We start from the raw sequence: 20,888 nt of genomic DNA, 5'->3' as shown, positions 1-20,888 counted from the left end.
TTTTGACTGGTACTGTGTGTGTGTATATGTGTATGTACAGTTGAAGTTGGAAGTTTACATACACCTTAGCAAAGTAGATATAAACTCAGTTTATCACAATTCCTGACATTTAATCCTAGAAAAATTCCATGACTTAGGTCAGTTAGGATCAACTTTATTTTAAGAATGTGAAATGTCAGAATAGTAGGAGAGTGATTTATTTCTGCTTTTATTTCTTTCATCACATTCCCAGTGGGTCAGAAGGTTACATACACTCAATTAGTATTTGGTAGACTTGCCTTTAAATTGTTTAACTTGGGTCAAACGTTACAGGTAACCTTCCACAAGCTTCCCACAATGAGTTGGGTGAATTTTGGCCCATTCCTCCTGACAGAGCTGGTGTAACTGAGTCAGGTTTGTAGGCCTCCTTGCTCCTTTCTCGCACACACTTTTTCAGTTCTGCCCACAAATTTTCTATAAGATTGAGGTCAGGGCTTTGTGATGACCACTCCAATACATTGACTTTGGTGTCCTTAAGCCATTTTGGCACAACTTTGGAAGTATGCTTGAGGTCATTGTCCATTTGGAAGACCCATTTGCAACCAAGCTTTAACTTCCTGAGTGACGTAATGAGATGTTGCTTCAATATATCCACATAATTGTCTTTCCTCATGATGCCATCTATTTTGTGAAGTGCACCAGTCTCTCCTGCAGCAAAGCACCCCCACAACATGATGCTGCCACCACCACCTTTTCTTCCTCTGTGTATCTATTTGTGTCACACGTTATAATGAAAGTAAATTGAATTTTTTGAACCAAAACACATTAACATTACTACTATGTTGCCCTAATGTTACTACTGCGTTATAATACCGAAAGCAATTAAATAACCCAAACACATTAATGTTACTTCTATGCTGTCCTACCTTTGTCAGAGAGCCTACTGTGGGTGCTCACCACCTGGCATCAGACTTCAATTCAACACTCTACCTGCTGGACACAGTTGAGATGGCAGAATGGGCCAACCAGGTCTGGATGATTGGAGGCAGCTCTCTGTACAAGGTGAGAAATATTACAACTAGCCTTTAACATTGATCTAGAAAATGTACTCTTCACAAGGAGACCGACACTCCTTAGACACAGGTATAGGGTCAGCTTACTGTGCAAGATCAGAAATATAACAGGTAGCCCTCACACACTGATCTAGGATTAACTACGGACAAAGTGAGCAACACTACATGGGGACATTGTCCTTTGGCACAGCTTACTTTCCCCCAATCCTAACCCTCCATGTCCTTGTATATTTGTAATGTATAGGTGTTAGCAATAAGACATAAATTCCATTTAGCTTATCAGGGAGCTTCAAGGAGGTATTGTCTTATTGCCTTTCTTTTCAAAGAGTAGAGTAGAAGTTGAAAATGAATTGGGTTACAGTCTCTCTGAGATTTTTTTTATATTGTTCACGCAGTGAGACACAGTCAGTCAATCAATCATATAGAAAGATGCGAACTTGTGTAAATGAGTATGGTCATAAAGAAAGACACCGGTAAAGAAATGGGTTTTGACTGGGTGAAGCTGTTTACTAGAGCAGGAACTTTTTTGACAGGGTTGAGATTGGACCTCAGTAACTTGTGACGCAAGACATCATTAATGGCCTTGGTGCATTCTCCAATGTCTCGACTGCATTCTCTGCTGTCCAAAACACTTAATAGCTCAATTGAAAAGCGATTTATTTAGCAGAAAAGTTTCAACTTCAAAACACACACTCATACCCTCATACTTTTTTTATTTCTCCCTTGGATGTTCAGTTGGTTGTCATGGAGACGTCATCGCTCAAGGATGCTTTAACAATAGAGCACACACACTCAAACTCTTCACTTCTCCACACATTATTTAAAAGGTTAAGTTTTGAAACTAAAGACATCAATTACTTTCCCTTTATTAACCTCATAACCTTGTTATGAACACACACACACAAAACTGTCTGTGTTGATCTACAATAGAGCATTTTAGTGGAAAATAAAGAGTTTGTATTTATCAAGTGTCTCAGAGCAGGAGTGCTCCCCCTGTCAATAATCTACACTTGTACTCTTAGACAATTGACAAATACTGGTCCAGGTTTTCTAATCCCAAATGTATACTTTCAGTATATATTAGGTGTGCTGAGAGCGAAGCTGTTGTTTTTGATATAATTTTAATTTTTTTCTATTATTCTTTCGCACTTGTCGTAATATCTAAAATGTTTGAGTAGTAAAAAAATATACATACTTTGGCAATATTTTGTATTTATTTTGTATTTTATTAAACCTTTATTTAACTAGGCAAGACAGTTAAGAACAAATTCTTATTTACAACGACGGCCTACCCCGGCCAAACCTTAACCCGGACGATGCTGGGCCAGTGACTCCCAATCACGGCCGGTTGTGATACAGCCTGGAATCGAACCAGGGTCTGTAGTGACGCCTCTAGCACTAAGATGAATATTGAAGTATAGCAACACTGCTACTCAGAAACCCCAAAACATTATATTGGCCCATAGGTGACGCTGCAATAAGAATTCAAAGTCTAAGGCTCAGTCCCTCTGTTCTGTTTGAATACAACCACAAAACTTGGTATATAACTCTTTATGATCATAAAGACACAATTTGCCTCAAGGATCCATGAAGTCCGCCATCTTGGATTTGTCATAAAATCATCATGAACAGTACATCCAATTGGCTTGAAACTCAGAATGTATGTTAATGTCTGTCTTTACTACGTTTTAAAAAAGCTAAGCGATAAATCAAAAGATAAGAGAAAATGGCAACTAGGTGGCGCTGTAGACGATCGTGGACAAATGAAACGATGCGAGTCTGTCAAGGCTCACGTAGAATTATGTGTTTATGAGTACCAGTCGTTCCTTGTTTTCGGATCTTCATCATGGATTATTTGGACGAATCTGGATTTGGAAAAGGCAATTTCCAAACCCGTGTGAGGATAGACAAATGGTTTTTACTAGATTCCACAGCCACAATGTAAAATTGGCTATATCATAAAAATGCATGAAAACAAAAATGTCCTTTTTGGCCATGATAAACATTGGTGAAATTAGCGGAAGGGAGGAGTTCGGCCTAGAGTTTCCGTTCGCTTCCTTCCTTTGCACAACGGTTATCACAATTGTTAATGGCATCCCCCCCCCCCCACTATTTATATTTCTGTCAACTTTTACTTCACTATATATATATTTTTTTAAGTACACTTTTACTCCAATATATTTCCCTTGACCTTGGTTACTCGCTACAAAATCAAACCAATCTGATGCTGGAAAAAAAATGAATCATGTTGAAAAAAAGACGCAAGCAACATCGAGTCGGCACACTCATGAGTGAAACTTGTTTTGCTAGGCAGCAGGTGACGACATGCAGAGTTGATCCAATCCTCATCAGTTTGGGCAAATCCAAGGGTCCTAGAGTGTAAACCCCATCCACCGGGAGCCTGTCACTTGCTAAACTGTAATCCACTCAGCAGCACTTTGCCCAAGCGTGTCCAAAATCACACAATCATGTCCGGCATCGCTCTACCACCATCTCCTGATGAGGACGATCATGTTTTATTTTCTTGGAATAATGGATTCATCCTACCGGATGAAATGTCTTATGTTTACCAAATACTAGCGTTCAAGACCTCGCCATTGAACCTAAAGAAACACATTGAGGTAAGTCTACTGTTAGCTTGCTAGCTGATGCTTGCTAATCCTATACCTAAATAGTTCACTGGCTAAAATGTGTCCAGATTCAGAAGCTTTGTCAACTAATGCAATCTAACTAAACTGGCACAAGCTAACTAGGTAGTGTTGATGAATAGGTATATGAGAAACGAGACCAAGTCGAGACGCTGGACAAGGCGGATACGGTATAGTAAAGGCCGTTTATTCAAGAGTAATGATATCTGGCAAAACGTGCACGGCTCCGTTTCGTCAAGTTCTCATGCGAACCATTGGAAAAAAAGAGAGCGGACACATATCGTACAGTTCATTTTATACATTGAAATGACGTAGGTAGATTCTGGTAGTCCTGGCTTCTGGTAGGTTGTTTGTAGATGATAGACAGTCTCCTCCAGCCTGGTGTCAGTATCTCATTGGTTCTCGACAGAGTTCTTTGTCTTTGGAGCCCATCCAGAAGGGGAGGGGCTGCGTGTGTGTATGTGTGTGCGTTCCTGTCTTGGCAAGTCTGTGTGTCTTTGCAGTGAGTGTGTGTGTGAGAGATATCCTGTATGGGCCCTACCATGTTTTACTGTGAAAATACGTTGCTATGTGTTGTCTCAGTTATAGCAATGCAATAGCAGTAAGCTGGTCATTTGCATAGGAAATAGCACTTCATTACAGTAGCTTGTTAACAAGCTAGCTAACTGGTAGTTTTCGAATCTGGGTACATTTTAGTCAGCTAACATTAGTCTAGCCAAATACCTTTTCTCCAAACACCTGGTCAAGCTAGCTAACTAATGTTAGCTTTCAAGTTTTAGCTAACACCCAGTTAGCTAGCCATTTTATTCCTTGTGTTAGTTGATAAAGTTGTTCTTCGCTTGCTAATTACTGTAGACTTAAGTTATTGACGTATCCTACTAGCTAGATCAATAAACATTTTTTTCCCCTCATTGTAATATTAAATGGTCACAAACTCTCACTTAACTAAAAAGTATAGCTTTAAAATTAGGATCCTATACCTTAAGTATTTGGTGATGGTAGTTATCTAGTTAAGTAACTGCCTTTTCCTTTTCTTAATTCAGAGAGAGCACCATCTTAAGAAGTATGTAGAACTGACAGCAAACCTACTGAAGAGAGAACATGCCCTCAAGACTCCCTCCACCATCAAGCAGAGCACATTGCTGAAGAAAGTGTTTCAAAAATCGACAAAGCTGGGATGAAGTATGTGGTCCAAGGGCTCCAACCATTCGTTGTTGTAGAACATGAACCGTTCAGAGAGTTTGTTCAGAATCTGCAGCCTAACTCAAAGATCTTATCAAGGCCCACACTGCGCTCCAGGATTTTTATTAAATTGTTTTTATTTCACCTTTATTTAACCAGGTAGGCTAGTTGAGAACAAGTTCTCATTTACAACTGCGAGCTGGCCAAGATAAAGCATAGCAGTGTGAACAGACAACAACACAGAGTTACACATGGAGTAAACAATAAACAAGTCAATAACACAGTAGAAAAAAATTGTCTATATACATTGTGTGCAAAAGGCATGAGGAGGTAGGTGAATAATTACAATTTTGCAGATTAACACTGGAGTAATAAATTATCAGATGGTCATGTGCAGGTAGAGATTCTGGTGTGCAAAAGAGCAGAAAAGTAAATAAATATAAACAGTATGGGGATGAGGTAGGTAAATTGGGTGGGCTATTTACCGATGGACTATGTACAGCGGCAGCGATCGGTTAGCTGCTCAGATAGCAGGTGTTTAAAGTTGGTGAGGGAGATAAAAGTCTCCATCTTCAGCGATTTTTGCAATTCGTTCCAGTCACAGGCAGCAGAGAACTGGAAGGAAAGGCGGCCAAATGAGGTGTTGGCTTTAGGGATGATCAGTGAGATACACCTGCTGGAGCGCGTGCTACGGGTGTGTGTTGCCATCGTGACCAGTGAACTGAGATAAGGCGGAGCTTTACCTAGCATGGACTTGTAGATGACCTGGAGCCAGTGGGTCTGGCGACGAATATGTAGCGAGGGCCAGCCGACTAGAGCATACAGGTCGCAGTGGTGGGTGGTATAATCCTGATGGGGATAGGGCTGATTGCTGCCCCCTTTGGGGTGATTGCGTGCCCATAGTAAACAGAACAAAAATCTGTCAAAAATTGCTAATATATGCAATTAAAAATTATTATTGAATAGAAAACACTCTAAAGCTTCTAAAACCGTTTAAATTATGTCTGTAAGTAAAGCAGAACTCTCAGGGCACTCATTCTCCCAAACTCTCTCTTGTCATCATAAAAGTTGGCCCAACTTTGACGTCATCGCCCCCACCCTTCCCAAGCACCTACAGTCCTGGGAACAGTTTATGTGCCTTCAGCGCGGTGTCCGCTTTCAATGGGGCTTCTCATTGTGTGAATTGCGAACTAACGAGACTTTCGGTGGGCCGAAACCTTTCGGTCACGCGAGAAAACAGGTTACTCTCCTGCGCTTTCTGCTCCGGTGATTGTCTTTCTTCCAAGATTGATTAAACGATGCGTGTGTTTCTCTTCGTCCTGAGAATTGCTGTGAAGCTATATAACATGTTAACGCTGTGTTCTGAACATAGTTTGACAAGTTTAGTCGACATATAATATGTAATTTCGACGTTTTGGTGCGACACCCACTTTACTTTTTGGCTGCATTTCAACCGAAATATGTCGTGTTTGATAACCGAAAGACACAGACTTCAAAACTAAAGCTGTTTTTGGAAAGTATGACATTACTTTGCAGGCTATCTCTGCAGTAGACTGCAACTCCTCCCCTTTGGCAGTTCTATCTTGAAGGAAAATGTTATAGTTCTTAACTGACTTGCCTAGTTAAATGAAGGTAAACTAAAAAAATAAAGGGAACAGAGGAGTAGAATAAGGGTACGGCTAAAGGCTAAGAACTGGTCGTCTAATGTATTCGGAACAGAGTTAAAGGAGCATGTTTCTGGGCACGGAAGAATAGATTCCTAGGCATTGAGCGACGATGAGAGCGGTATTGTCTCTAGAGACACCATTTAAACCATGTGTGGGAGGTGGAACAAAAGGGTTAGCTATGGCATATTGAGCAGGGCTGGAGGCTCTACAGTGAAATAAGACAATCACTAACCAAAACAGCAATGGACGAGGCATATTCACATTAGGGAGAGGCATGCATAGCCGAGTGATCATGGATTCTAGTGAGTAGGTAGGTGGGCTGGATACATGGCGATTCAGACAGCTAGCGGGCCGGGGCTCCCAGGCTAGCAGAAGGGCCTTAGGGGGATTTCGCGACCGACAAGTCAGTTGTAGCCCCCTCGGGCGGTTATGTCGACAGACCAGTCGTGATGGATCGCCAGGGCTCAGTGTAGTATAAGGGTCCAGGCCAATTGCCAAAATAAGTACTGTAGCCCAAGAATATTGGCTGATAAACCTCTTCAGCTAACAGTCCGATATGCTCTAGACAGCTAGCAGGCCGCGGCTAGCAGGCTAGCAGATGGGCATTCAGGGGACGTCGCAACGGAGGAGCCTGTTGAAAAACCCCTACGTCGGTAGACCAGTCGTGATGGATCGGCGGGGCTCCGTATTGGCAGTAAAAGGGGTACAGGCCAATTGGCAAAATGGTTATTGTAGCCCAAGGAGTGGCCGATAGCATAGGCTAGCTCCAGGCTAATTGGTGCTTGCTTCGGGACAGAGACGTTAGCCAGGAGTAGCCACTCGGATAGCAGCTAGCTAGCTGCGATGATCCAGGTGAAAAGGTTCAGAGCTCTGAGTTGAATCGTGCTGGTATGCTCTGGGTTGAATCGCGCTGTGCAGAGTCCGGTATGCTCTGGGTTGAATCGTGCAGTGCAGACTGGAAGGAGTTGTCCGAGATAAAGGTTAGCGGATGACCGCTAGCAGTGGCCAGCTGACTACTAGCTAGTTAGCTTCTGTTCGGGGTTCCGATTCTAAAGTAAAGAAAATAGCAGATCCATACCACATTGGGTGAGGCGGGTTGCAGGAGAGTATGTTGGAGTTGAGGTTAAAAAATATATATTAAATATATGCGAAGAAAAAAATATATATGTATGTGTGTGTATGTATATATGTATATGATGAAATGATGAAAATTACAGGCCTCTCTCATCTTTTTAAGTGAGAGTACTTGCACAATTGGTGGCTGACTAAATACTTTTTTTGCCCCACTGTATCTTGTGTGTGTTGCACGCGTACAATGATGGCAAAAAACAACATTTGAGAGTGCGCGGACCCTGGTGCTAGAGGGGGTACGCAGCTGCAGGTTGAATGTTTGAAGGGGTACAGGACTATAAAAAGTTTGGTTATTTTGATTCTTTGACATAGGGCTAGCTATAAAGGGTCCTATTGTTGTCTTCCTGTCTACGCAGGCTGAATGCTGTGCTGACGCTTACACAGTGTTTGCTGTTTTAGAGTTGTTCAAAAGGCTGGCTTCATTACCTTAGCCTTGAGTGTCAGGATCTGACGCTGTCTGTCTGCCGAGTCATCACACAGATCTATGAAGACTTAAACAGACAGTTCAATACCTGGGTTACTCAAACAAGGGATATGACATACTGCCACACACGTGTGCACCCACGCACACAAACAGACGCGCACACTCTTTCACACTCACAAACACTATTTTTTAATACAACAAAGACAGAAAATGGGTATGTGCCTTTTCTACCTGCGCATAACATCTACCTCAGACACATGGTCTGCACCGTCAGAATGGGAATAATAGAATGAGTTCTCATTGGCTGTCTGTCTCCTGTGTTATTTAATTTGCAGAGACCGTCATGCCCTATTAACTCGTCTCTGGCTCTCTACCAACATTCTCCTCTTCTCCAGTCACCACACTCTTTGCTTCACATCCCTGTGTCACACTCTCTCTTCTCCTTCCCTCCCTGTCTCTCTTACTTTAAAATGTAAATCTTTCTCTCTCTAGCTAGCCATTACAACTGTCACATGTGCTTTTATGTTCTCTCTCTCTGCTATAGTTGTCCTGTTCTCTCTTTCTCTTACTCAAAGGGCCTTTCAATCACAGGCCACAACATTTCAGCAGATAGCCTAGTGGTTAGAGCATTGGGCCAGTAACCAAAAGGTTGCTGGATCGAATCACCGAGCTGACAAGGTAAACATCTGCCCCTGAGCAAGGTGGTTAACCCACTGTTCCCTGTACACTGAAGATGTGGATGTCAATTATGTCAGCCCCCTGCACCTCTCTGATTCAGAGCGGTTGGGTTAAATGCAGAAGGCATTTCAGTTGTACAATTGACTAGGTATCGCTCTTATTGGTCGTAACATTATATCGCTATCCTTTCCTCCCTCCTTCCCTCTTTCATTCCTCAGTGGGCATCTTTTGGTGAATTATCAACTGTTTGACCAGGATATTTAAAAAAACAGAAGAGAATCACAGGTGATTTGAGGAGTTCATTACCACCTAACTCAAGGTAAGTCATTCAGTTGAAATAACTTATGTATATGCTGTGAATACATGTGTTTAATGATCAAACAAAAATATTTAGACGAGTGAATAACTGAAAAGTGTTGAGGGTGAGTTCTGTGACAGAAAAAATAAGTTTCACACATTTAATTAAAACTAGTAATGAGCATGTAAGTCTTATGTGTGATAGTGAAAATAATAGATTGTTGTTTACACAAGAATAACATTTTCTCTATGTCATAAATCTTTTTAAAACTCACTCATACAGCATCATTGTATAATTTGTTGCTTATAAATTCTGCCAATGTCTGTTGTTTGCAAGCTGATAGTTCACTACGCTGAATTGTGTAAAGCATTTCCTGGAAAATCTATGTGAGATATATGGGCATCCCTCTTAAGTATTACTTTAATCAAAATTACTAATGCACAAATCATGCACAAATGTAATCATAGGAAAGTATAGTGGAGAGTAGTAGACTCTTCAACATCTCCCAACCACGTTCTATGATTTCTTTCTAATAAGGTTTCTGGTCATTATGGGAAATATTGTTTCCAATAACCACCTTTCTATATAATAAAACAAATAATTCAGTGCAAACACACACACACCCAGCTAAGCAAATACACACAAAAATCCCCCCTTGAAGTTGCTATCAGTCTTTTGGAGGGGAGATTGAACTGTAGAGTAGAAAAACAATTAACTTCACATGGTCTAGTAGATATCTGTTTATGAGGCATATTAAAGAACCAATGTATTCCATATTTAAATGCTCAAATGAGAAACATACACAGTAACCCTAATTTGAACCTTATTGTAAAAACAACAACACATAAATAACATTACTTAGATTATGGTACAGGATAATCTCAGCCGTGCAGCATCTAGGGATGAAATGTACCTTCCCTAGTGTTCAGTTGAGTCTCATTCAGAGAGTGCTTTTCTACCATCACCATCAAATTTCAATATTTGTATTATTTCTATACATACAGTAAGAACCAGCCACCTGGTTATTTATTTGACTGTTACCCTACTGTATTGGTGTGTGTGTGTGTGTGTGTGTGTGTGTGTGTGTGTGTGTGTGTGTGTGTGTGTGTGTGTGTGTGTGTGTGTGTGTGTGTGTGTGTGTGAAGAGCAAAGCAGGTGTGAGGTGTTTGTTTTATCCCACTGAGCCAGCTAAGCTTCCTCAAATACCTTCTTTTGATAAACAATCTCAAATGACTGTAAGCTACGTTGTGTTCTGTTGTCCATCTGTAGTTCTGGTGTTTTGTGTGTGTGTGCTTGTACACTGTGTGTGTACATGCTGAATAAGATGAGGTCAGCCTGCCCTACACTCTGAAAATTGCATATCACATAAATTAAACATTATGCTAGTTGTGATGGGTGTGACCTGATCACTCACTCACTCACCCACACACTTTCCATCTCCAAGACTGAATCTTAAGGTATCCTGGTATCAAACGAACTAGCATGGAAAACATTCTACAATTTCATTTAAATGAATTAGAATGTACTTTTAAGACAGTACATTTCTCAGAAACGGAATGACGGCATTTTGATTGAGCTAATAATTTTCACATTTAACTTGACATATTTCCCATCTGATTTCATTTTAATTTTGTGACAAGAACCTTCTTTCAACAACATGGATCAGGGTTGGGGTTAAATGCGTTTTCATTTTGGAAATTCATTCAAATGTTCAGTTCATGAATTAAAAGTCATCCATAATTCTAATTAATTATACAAGTAGGCCTAATCCCTAATGGATGACTTCTAATTCATGAATTGAATGTTTGAATTAATTTTGAAAATGTAAGCGCATTTAACCCCAACCTTGGTTCTGTGACTTATGACTTAGCAGTGTGCATATTGCCAAAGTGTACTTTGGAAATGGAATTCATTAATAATATAACTAATATATAATAATAACTCACTCTCAAACCAAAACAGTTGGAAATTGTTATTTTTTTCCCCGTGCCACAGAGAACTGTTTGGGTCCCAAATGGGCACCCTATTCTCTTCATAGCCCTATTCTCTACGAAAACCTATAGGACCTGGTCAAACGTTGTGTACTATATAGGGAATAGGATGCTATTTGTGACTCAAACTGTCTCATCAGGTATTCTCTCTGTACTCAGGCAGTTTGAAGGGCAGGGCCGGGCTCTCAAAGCAAAGTGCTGACTGAAGTTTAAATGCCACCCCACAGAGACGGCCCTCATCACAAGTCCTGCTGCCTCGGAGGTTGTATCCAAAATGGCACCCAATTCCCTATATAGTCCACTACTTTTGACCCTGGGCTATAGGGAATAGGGTGCATTTGGGACAGGCCCTGACTGTGGAGAGCACACACCTCCTCCTGTCTGCAAACACATGCAGCCACACTCTCTGGCCCTGTACACACTCATGTTGTACTGATGTAGAATGTATTTGGCACAACAGTTGTGATACAACAGAGTATTTTTTCACAACAATATTTACACAAGTGTTGAGAAGAAACTGCACAATGGTTGTCTTAAAGTTGTTATGTTGCAAACATATACAACAGATGTTGTATCACAAAATATCATTGCATCAAATGTTGTGTTGTGCGTCGTTGTACAACCTGAGTGTGTAAGGGTTGGGTAGGTTACTTTCTAAATGTAATCTGTTAGTTACTAGTTACCTGTTCAAAATGGGAATCAGTACATTTTGGATTACCCAAACACAGTAACGAGTCGGATTGCTTTCAATTACTTTCTGATTACTTTCCCCTTAAGAGGCATTAGAAGAAGACTAAAAGCATCCATTAAACGCATTTGGTGTATCATCAGTGGTCTCTGACTTGTGGTCAGACTCGCTCAGATGGAACAAACTTAAACTTGCACCTTTTTGTATGCTGAATTGAATGTCATTGAGGAAACAAAGGTGTCATAGTGTATTTTGGGCAAAAATCCTTTCTGAATTTAAAAGTAATCCTAGAACGAATCTTCTAGAATTTTAAAAGGATCTGTAATCTCACATGCAATATTTTGTGCCACGCTCTCTCTCTCTGTGCACTCTAAAGTCAACCTCAACTTTTCTGATTTTACTTGTCACAAGCACCGAATACATCAAGTAGTAAAGTGACTATCTGTAGATAATAAACAGCGAGTAGCAACAGCGTAAAAAAAAGCAGGTGGGGGGGGTCAATGCAAATAGTCCAGGTAGCTATTTTTATGGCTTGTGGGTAGAAGCTGTTAAGGAGCCTTTTGGACATAGACTTGGCGCTCCTGTACCGCCTTCTGTGCGGTAGCAAAGAGAACAGTCTATCACTAGGGTGGCTGGAATCTTTAACAATCTTTAAGGCCTTCCTCTGACACCGCCTGGTATATAGGTCCTGGATGGCAGGAAGCTTGGCCTTGCGGTTGGATGCCGAGCAGTTGCCATTCCAGGCGGTGATGCAACCAGTCAAGATGCTCTCGATGGTGCAGCTGTAGAACTTTTTGAGGATCTGAGGACCCAAGCCAAATCTTTTCAGTCTCCTGAGGGGGAATAGGCGTTGTAGTGTCATCTTCACGACTGTCTTGATGTGTTTGGACCATGATAGTTTGTTGGTGATGTAGACACCAAGGAACTTGCTTCACTACGGCCCCGTCGATGTGAATGGGGGCATGCTCAGCCCTCCTTTTCCTGTAGTCCACGTTCATCTCCTTTGTCTTGATCACGTTGAGGGAGAGGTCGTTGTCCTGGCACCACACTGCCAGGTCTCTGACCTCCTCCCTATAGGCCTTTTTATTTGGTTGTTTGATAGTCAATGAGCATGTGAACATTATATTTTGTTTTAACATTGCTTTATCCATAGACTAACATCAGCCTGCAAACATTCTATTGCATAGACTTTAGAGAGGTTTAGAGAGGTTATCATATAATCAATCTGGTCAGCGGGGAACAATTTAATACCACAATTTAATACCATTTTTGGGGTTGACTATAAATCACCTGACATTGCATGAAATAAAAGGACAATCCTTTTGGTCATTAAACACAAGTCCTTGGTCCTTAGAGCTGACATTTTTCTATCACAAACTTAATTCACTGTACTCTCACCATAGCCGTAGGAAGTAGGGGTGCCGAGGGTGCTGCAACATCCCCTTAAAAATCAGAGTGAAAAAAATATATGTATATTTTTTTAATGTTTACAATAGTACTGTGGCTATGCCTCTCAGTCTGATACTGGGTTACACTTGATTTGGATAGTCTGAAATGCTGGTATACAGATCAAACTGTCTGTTGCTAAAGTATGTGGTTAGGATTCGCTTTAGAATCAGGGTTAATGTTACGGTTAGGATAAGTGTTAAGGTTAGGGCTAGTGGATGGTTAGTTAAACTGCTGTTGACAGTTTTTTTTGAACAACTACTGATTATCTACAAACCATCTACTTGGAACTATCCAAGTACAGTGATACTGGTTACTGCAGCAGACTATTGAAGCAGACCCTTAACCCTCCAATACAAAAGGCAGCTGAATGGATTGGACTCTGGTTATTTGAAAGTGGCATAGCTTTCAGAATGCCTCATGTTATCCACCTTCCTACGCATATCTTACCTTTTGAAATGACCAAACACACACAGCGATGATGAATACGCACACAAACAATATTTTTCTCTGTCTTTCTCTCTCTCTCTATAAAAGTCCATTGGATGGCAGCAACAAAAACACAAGGCCAAGCAGACAATAGAATTTAGTGCTGCATACCGTCATACAGTCACTCTAGGAGCGGAGGGTCAGAGAGGACTAAGTTTTCTACCTTTACAGTACATGTCTTGAAGAAAGAGATGTCCCTTTGTATGTACTCAAGCTGTCTTGAGTCGAGAGAGGTGTGTGTGTGTGTGTGTGTGTGTGTGTGAGTGAGAGAGTTGTGTAACATACTGCGTCTGTATATTGAGTGTATGCTTGACGTCCACGTACCAAGGACAAGGTTAGGCACAAAACACATACACAGAGCTCCTCAACAAGGACAAGGATTAGTACAGAACCACAGAAGTAAATGCATCACTTGATTACTAAGTGGGTGTTTTATTACATAACCTCTGATTTTAAGAACTTAAAATCATCACACCTTGAAATTAAGCAGGTCTGTGTCCCAAATGACACCCTATTCCTATCACGACTCAGGATATGACTCAGATGCAGACACAGGAGGCGGATAGTTCTGTACTCAGAATATGTATTATTAACAAAGGGGCAGGCAAAGGGCAGGTTGAGGGCAGGCAGAGGTTTGTAATCCAAGGCAGAGTCAACCAGGGACAGAGTGGCAGGGTCAGGACAGGCAGAGAAGTTGGAACAGGGAAGACTAGAAAACAACTAGGGGGAAAAAACTAGGGAACTGGAGAAATGGGAAACATCCTGGCAAGAGTTGACAAAACAAGACGAACTGGCAACAGACAAAAATGCAGGTATAAATACACAGGAGATAATGGGTAAAAAATAATAGAGGACACCTGATGGGGGGTGGAGACAAGCACAAGACAGCTGAAACAGATCAGGGTGTCACAGCTCCCTATACAGGATGCCATTTGGGATATAGCCCGTCTCCCTGGTCCTCCTTAGTCCTCACTTTCTCTGAGAATAAAGTGAAGATATCCTAGGTGTTAGGAGCAGGAAATACTGTGTGGTCCAAGATGGTTCCATAATCTATGACTTCATAATATTACCATAATCTATCCTCAAACTTTAGAAAATCTAAAAAAGCCATCACATCAAAATATTCAAGCAGCGGAAACAAAAACTCAGACCCCCTCAGTTATAGGTACACTCAATATGGCCACCGGTCTACCAATCACAGCACACTGACTTGAATGGAGAATCCTTATATAATCTACTCTAGTAATTATATTTCTATGAACACATCTGTCTATATATGTTCCCAGGGCCATGACAAAGTTACATCTAGAATCTCACAGATGACCCTATAAACCACAGTAACACTACCTGCATTAGCATGACCTTTCACCTTTTATTCTGCTGTAATGCTGTAGTAACACTAAGACAAATTTTCTGTCCATCTGACATTCCACAGGGCATTGACAGACTTGCCTCTACACTAACGATGACTCTATAAGAACCAGTACCTGCATTAGAGAGCCACTATACCTTTGATCCTGGCATGGAGGACGCGACGGAGGTGCGTACGGATGGAAACTCTCTACTCAAGGCCGTGTTCCTGAGTCGACTGCGTCTGACACGCCTGCTGCTGGAGGGAGGGGCTTACATCAACGAGAGCAACGAGCGCGGTGAGACGCCCCTCATGGTGTCGTGCCGGACACGCCACACGGACGCACAGAGCGTGCCCAAACACAAGATGGTTCGGTAAGTAAGTCACTAGTCCATGACACCTCGTATGGGTTGGGTTAGTGTTAGGAGTAGGAGGTAAACACCACAGAGCAGGGGTGGCCCAATTGTATCCCCAATGGGCCAGTGTGTGTGCAGACTTTCACTCCAGCCGAAACAATTACACACCTGGCTTAAATAATAAATTGAAGACCAAATCCTGCACCAACACCTGCTCTTCATGAATAATATTGGCCACCCCTGCCCTACCATAGACTTGCCAAGTAAAAATACACTTTACCTCCTCTTCAGGAGTTCACTGATCCACAGACTATTGATCAACATGACATCCATGTCCCCCCACAGGTACTTGCTGGAGAGTGGTGCTGACCCAAACATCCAGGATAAGGCCGGTAAGACTGCTCTGATGCATGCGTGTCTGGAGCAGGCTGGAGTGGATGTCCTCTCTCTGCTGCTGGGGAGTGGAGCCGACCCCAGTCTGAACGACCACTCTGGCTCCTCAACTTTGGTCTATGCTGTCAATGCAGGGGACAAGGAGGCCCTGAGAGTCCTACTGGATGCCTGCAAGGCCAAGGGCAAGGAGGTGGGGATGTGGGTTTGATTCCCACTTGGGTAGGTTTGCAAAAAGGTTTTCCAGAACTTCTGGTTGGAGGATTCCAGATGTTGTGCTTATGAACTTATGATTGCTGGGGTATTCCAACCAGGATTTCTGGAAAACCTGGGAACTTTGAGAAAGTTGATGAATTTTTGCAACCCTACTCTGGGACCAAATGTTTGCATGCTCTACTATAAGTCACCTTCGGATTAAAGCATCTGCTAAATGGCATGTATTACATTTGATTATGTTTTATATTATATTATATTATAGGTCATCATCATCACCACGGACAAGCTACCTTCGGGATGCCAGATGACCAAGCAGTATTTGAACGTGCCTCCACCGCCCGACCTGGAAGAGCGCATGCACTGCACCCCTGGCTCGGCCACCTGCTGCATGTCCCCCTCAGACATACAGCTCCGCACCCCTCCACAGGGTTCCCACGCCATCACCTCTCCCCACCCAGGGAGCCCCCTCTTGGGCCTCAGGGAGCACCAGCACCACCAGGGTGGTGGAAGGGGAACCACCATCTCTGGTTCTACTGGTTCTGATTCTTCTCAACCAGGCTCCCCAACCAGGGACCCTAACCTGTTACGAGGCCCCAGTCCTGGGGTGGTGAAGTTGCTCCATGACCAGCGGCTCCACTCGGAGCCTTGGCTGAAGATCCCTCCATCCCTGCTGCTGCAGCAGAGCAAGGCCTCTAGGTAGGTAGCCAAGAGAAGCAGGGGTTCAAATCCCATGTCTGTCAGGAAAAAAATAGGTTCAGAGTAGGTGGCAACCAGATGGTTGCTAGCATCAGTGAGGACACTGATGCCAGCTACCCTCTGGTTGCCGCCCACTCTGAACCTTTTTTGTTCCTGACAGACATGGGATTTGAACCCCTGATAATGCGCCCTTGAAGGCACTTAACCCCTAAACTGCTAACATGGCACTGCACTAGTAACTGCCAATTGCTCCAGCCAAATGTGTATTTTTTTGTATGTGTGTGGGTTGTTTCAGCCTGACCGAGGAGCTGCTGGACATCACCCCAGAGGAGGAGCTCTCCTTCTGGGTCAACAGCTTGGCCTTCTCTGGGTCCGGAAGGGCAGGGCCCGGGGTACATCCAACCCTCGCCCGTCACCAGAGCATCGACGCCAAAGACGCCACGGGGCTGCTAAGGGCCTTGGAGCAGGTAATAATAATAATAACTTATCATGTGTCTATATCATAATACATTTTTCCGTATATTTTTTTGTATCTCAGGTGGCTGGAAGCGAGGGAGGTGGCGGAGGACGAAGGAGAGGCCTGAGTAGGAAGATGTCTTATGACAGCGCTGCAGCTTTTTCCCACCCCAACCTCTTGCACCGGGGGGACGGAGGAGGCTGCCCCAACTGTCCCTGTGGCGTTCATGAACCAGTCCTCCCAGTGGACAAATCCTCCCTAGACTGCTGCCTCCCTAACCTGGCTGTGTCCAGCCTAAAGAATGTAGTCCGCCGCCGCAACATCGGCATGGACCACTATAGCTCTGACTCGCAGTTGCCCCAGTTCGGCCACAGCAGCCACCCAGAGTGTAATGAATCCCACAGAGGCATAGGGGGTGGTGTAGGGGGAACTGAGAAGCGTAAGCTGGTCACCAGCCGGTCATCCACCCTGTCAGGCTCCAGGGAGTCCCTGGAGAGCACTGCCCAGAGAAGGGGACCTGCAAACCTGGAGAGAAGAGGCTCGGGGGCCCTGCTCCTGGATCATATCTCCCACACCCGGCCGGGATACCTGCCTCCTCTTAACCCCCACGCACCCATACCCGACATCGGGGTCAGCCCCACCTCAACCTGCCCCAGCCTGAGTGGAAGCACCAAAGCACTGAATCTGAATGGGGGTGTTGTAGCAGGGCCGGGGTCAAAGCCTCTCGTCCCCTGTGCACCTTCCTTCCACAGGGATCTGAAGTTTAAGACATTGCTGAGAAGACACTCCATGCAGACTGAGCAGATTAAACAGCTTGTCAACTTCGAGGAGCTCTTCATCCACTAAGACGAACAATGCTAGCCCGGTCCCAGGTTTGTTCGTGCCGTCTTGCTAACCCCAGGCCTATAGTCATTGTCACGCCTTGGCAAAACTGCACAAACAGTTTTGGGACCAGACTAGAACGCTGCATTTTCTTTGTGTGTCTGACTGCTGTGTGCTCCGCTTCCTATATCAAGCTCTGTTGCTGCTGTGTGACCATAACATTGTTAACAAAGAACTTGTGCCTTCTTACCAGAAGTTTATTATTGCTCATCCCAGATTTTTCAATGTGCTTAATTATACTTCCTTTGACAACCAGACTTGCAATTCCATCAAGCCCAGGAAGGAATAGAGGAATTACGATCGGCGCATCAGAACCATCGGTAACGCAACAGCTCTTCTTGTATCAATTGATACATTTATATCCGTTTGAAATCTGAGAGCAGAAATCTCATGATACTCCTCCTCAGGACATCTAACAACAGACAGAGATGCTTTTAACACATGGAATGAAGGAATCTGAGGCCTTGAATCCTATAAGGACAAAATTATTTACTCTTCAAAGGGAAGGGGGACTGAGTCATTCTCTGACTAAATCAATGACCGACTGAAAGCAATGGATTGGCAACACAGCACAAATACATCTGGGACTCAAGCTAACTCTTCTGACTGTGGAAGATCTAAGTCACTAAGGAAAATATTCATATTTGTCAGTGAGAAAAACAAACACCAAAAAAATGTAAGTAAGACCATCAGGATTCTTGAACACAAAGTGATTAGTAAGAATGTCAGAGCATTAATTTGCTGAGTATTTATTCAACACGGCTGTTTTGTACACCATTTGATGAGGTAGTTGTTGTATTGCCTTTCACTTGTTCTGTTGTGCTCCTTCACTGCTAATAAACTGCTTTACGGCCCTCTCCTCTTTTCTCTATACACCAAGTCACTGGGCTCCATCAGTGGTGTAGTGGTGCCTGGAAAAGTGGGTATACTCTAATTTTGCCCAAAATGTCCCAAACAGCTCGACCGGCAAAGGAAAGGTGCCCTGTGTAAAAACAATCTGAGAAACAGTAGAATACATCCTGAAACCTTAAAAATGATCAATCCCATATTGGTCTTTCAGTCAGTCCAACCCAAGCTGTACTGTGCAAGTAGAGTTATTTTGTTCAGTATTTTTGCTTTCAAAGTCACACTTTCTTAATAGAAAAACAACACAATTTGATGTTGTAAGTACACAACAATGCTTAAACCACATCAGGAGACAACTGGTAAGGGTCGTAGTTAACCTTAATTCAAGTGTGCAGGCACCTAGCACTGTTGCTTGGTCTGTAGCACATGAGATGGAGTTTGCAAAACAAATGGCCATTGGATTGATGCAAATAATCATGACATCATTCTGCCAGGTTATGGCTACTTTGTAGCTCCATAACATAGTTAACTGAGAAGGTTTTTGGGAAAGCCTTTCCATATACCAGAATACGGTTAGGCCTCTAATTACTGTAGCATCGCCTTATTTTCCTGTCCCTTCATTGTTTGAAACCTGGACAATATCTCAGCTTGGATGTCAGCCCACCACCTCAAGCTCAACCTCGACAAGATGGAGTGCTCTTTCTCCCGGGGAAGGCCTCCTTGGTTTCCACCTCCCAGAGTGCTAAGAACCTTGGCATGACCCTGGACAACACCCTGCCGTTGTGGATAAGTTGGAAGGGATTTGAAGGCACAAGTGGGGAGCCCAGCCAACCGAGTGTTGCATAGACAACATCCATAGAGTACGACCTTTCATCACACAGTAAGTGGTGCAGGTACTAATCAAATTCATCATATCCCATCTGGACTACTGCAACAGAGGTTGGCTGGGCTCCCCACTTGTGCCTTCAAAACCCTTCCAACTAATCCACAACGTTGCAGCCCATCTGGTGTACAACCTTCCCTTGTTTTCCAATGTCACCCCGCTCCTCTAAACTCCATTGGCTTCCAGTCAAAGCTCGCATCAACTACAAGACCATGGTGCTTGCCTACAGAAAAAAAGTGAGATGGTAAGGGACAGGGACACTAGCATGGTAGTCTAACCTACACGATAATCACTGGTCAATGTTTGTTTCAATAGGCATAAATGCAAACACACCGAATAAACAATCCTTTGATTCGTTGCACCACAACTTGGGTTAAGGGTTGAACCTGCAAATGTGTTCAGGCTAACTTACATGGGTTGTCCATATCTGCAGCACAGAGGTCACCGTGGCCGCCAGGAAGTCATTGGGGTCAAGGGGTGTGGCCTTGCCTCCGTGACCTGGTAGGATGTCAGTGTTGATCCACAGAGGACCACGCAGCTCAGACAGAACATTGTGTTGTAACATCATGGATTAGGTTGAATACCAAGGGATGATACAAAGAGGAACCTTCAGTGTGTCAAATCGGAGGTCCTGTTGTCTGGACCTCTGGCACTCTCTATGGGGGTGCCACAGGGTTCAATTCTCGGGCCGACTCTCTTCTCTGTATTCATCAATGATGTTGCTCTTGCTGCTGGTGATTCTCTGATCAACCTCTACGCAGACATCACCATTCTGTATCCTTCTGGCCCTTCTTTGGACACTGTGTTAATTTTTAACAAACCTCCAGATGAGCTTCAATGACATACAACACTCCTTCCATGGCCTTCAACTGCTCTTAAATGCTAGTAAAACTAAATGCATGCTCTTCAACCGATTGCTGCCCGCACCCGACTAGCAACACTACTCTGGACGGTTCTGACTTAGAATATTTGGACAACTACAAATACCTAGGTGTCTGGTTAGACTCTAAACTCTCCTTCCAGACTCACATTAAGCATCTCCAATCCAAAATTAAATCTAGAATCGGCTTCCTATTTCACAACAAACCCTCCTTCACTCATGCTGCTAAACATACCC

General features: G+C 43.2%; 1 protein-coding gene across 2 annotated transcripts; it reads left to right on the top strand.

Moving 5' to 3' along the window:
- The first annotated feature begins 312 nt into the window (after positions 1-312).
- Positions 313-18,899, top strand: LOC109874165 (ankyrin repeat domain-containing protein 34B). 2 transcript variants are annotated; one of them, XM_031807927.1, is made up of 8 exons: positions 313-393; positions 915-1,041; positions 9,001-9,101; positions 15,130-15,419; positions 15,747-15,984; positions 16,270-16,703; positions 16,999-17,170; positions 17,242-18,899. In XM_031807927.1, the coding sequence occupies exons 4-8, from the start codon at positions 15,217-15,219 to the stop codon at positions 18,004-18,006; spliced, it is 1,812 nt and encodes a 603-aa protein (XP_031663787.1). In that variant the 5' UTR covers positions 313-393; positions 915-1,041; positions 9,001-9,101; positions 15,130-15,216; the 3' UTR covers positions 18,007-18,899. The 2 variants fall into 2 exon arrangements, with proteins under 2 accessions (XP_031663787.1, XP_031663793.1); XM_031807933.1 differs by lacking the exon at positions 9,001-9,101.
- The last annotated feature ends 1,989 nt before the right edge of the window (positions 18,900-20,888 follow it).

The sequence above is a fragment of the Oncorhynchus kisutch genome, linkage group LG3, assembly GCF_002021735.2.
Source record: "Oncorhynchus kisutch isolate 150728-3 linkage group LG3, Okis_V2, whole genome shotgun sequence".
In the NCBI taxonomy this organism is placed as follows: domain Eukaryota; kingdom Metazoa; phylum Chordata; class Actinopteri; order Salmoniformes; family Salmonidae; genus Oncorhynchus; species Oncorhynchus kisutch.
The sequence above is the reverse complement of the archived record's forward strand: the minus strand, read 5'-3'. Positions and strand labels throughout refer to the sequence as shown.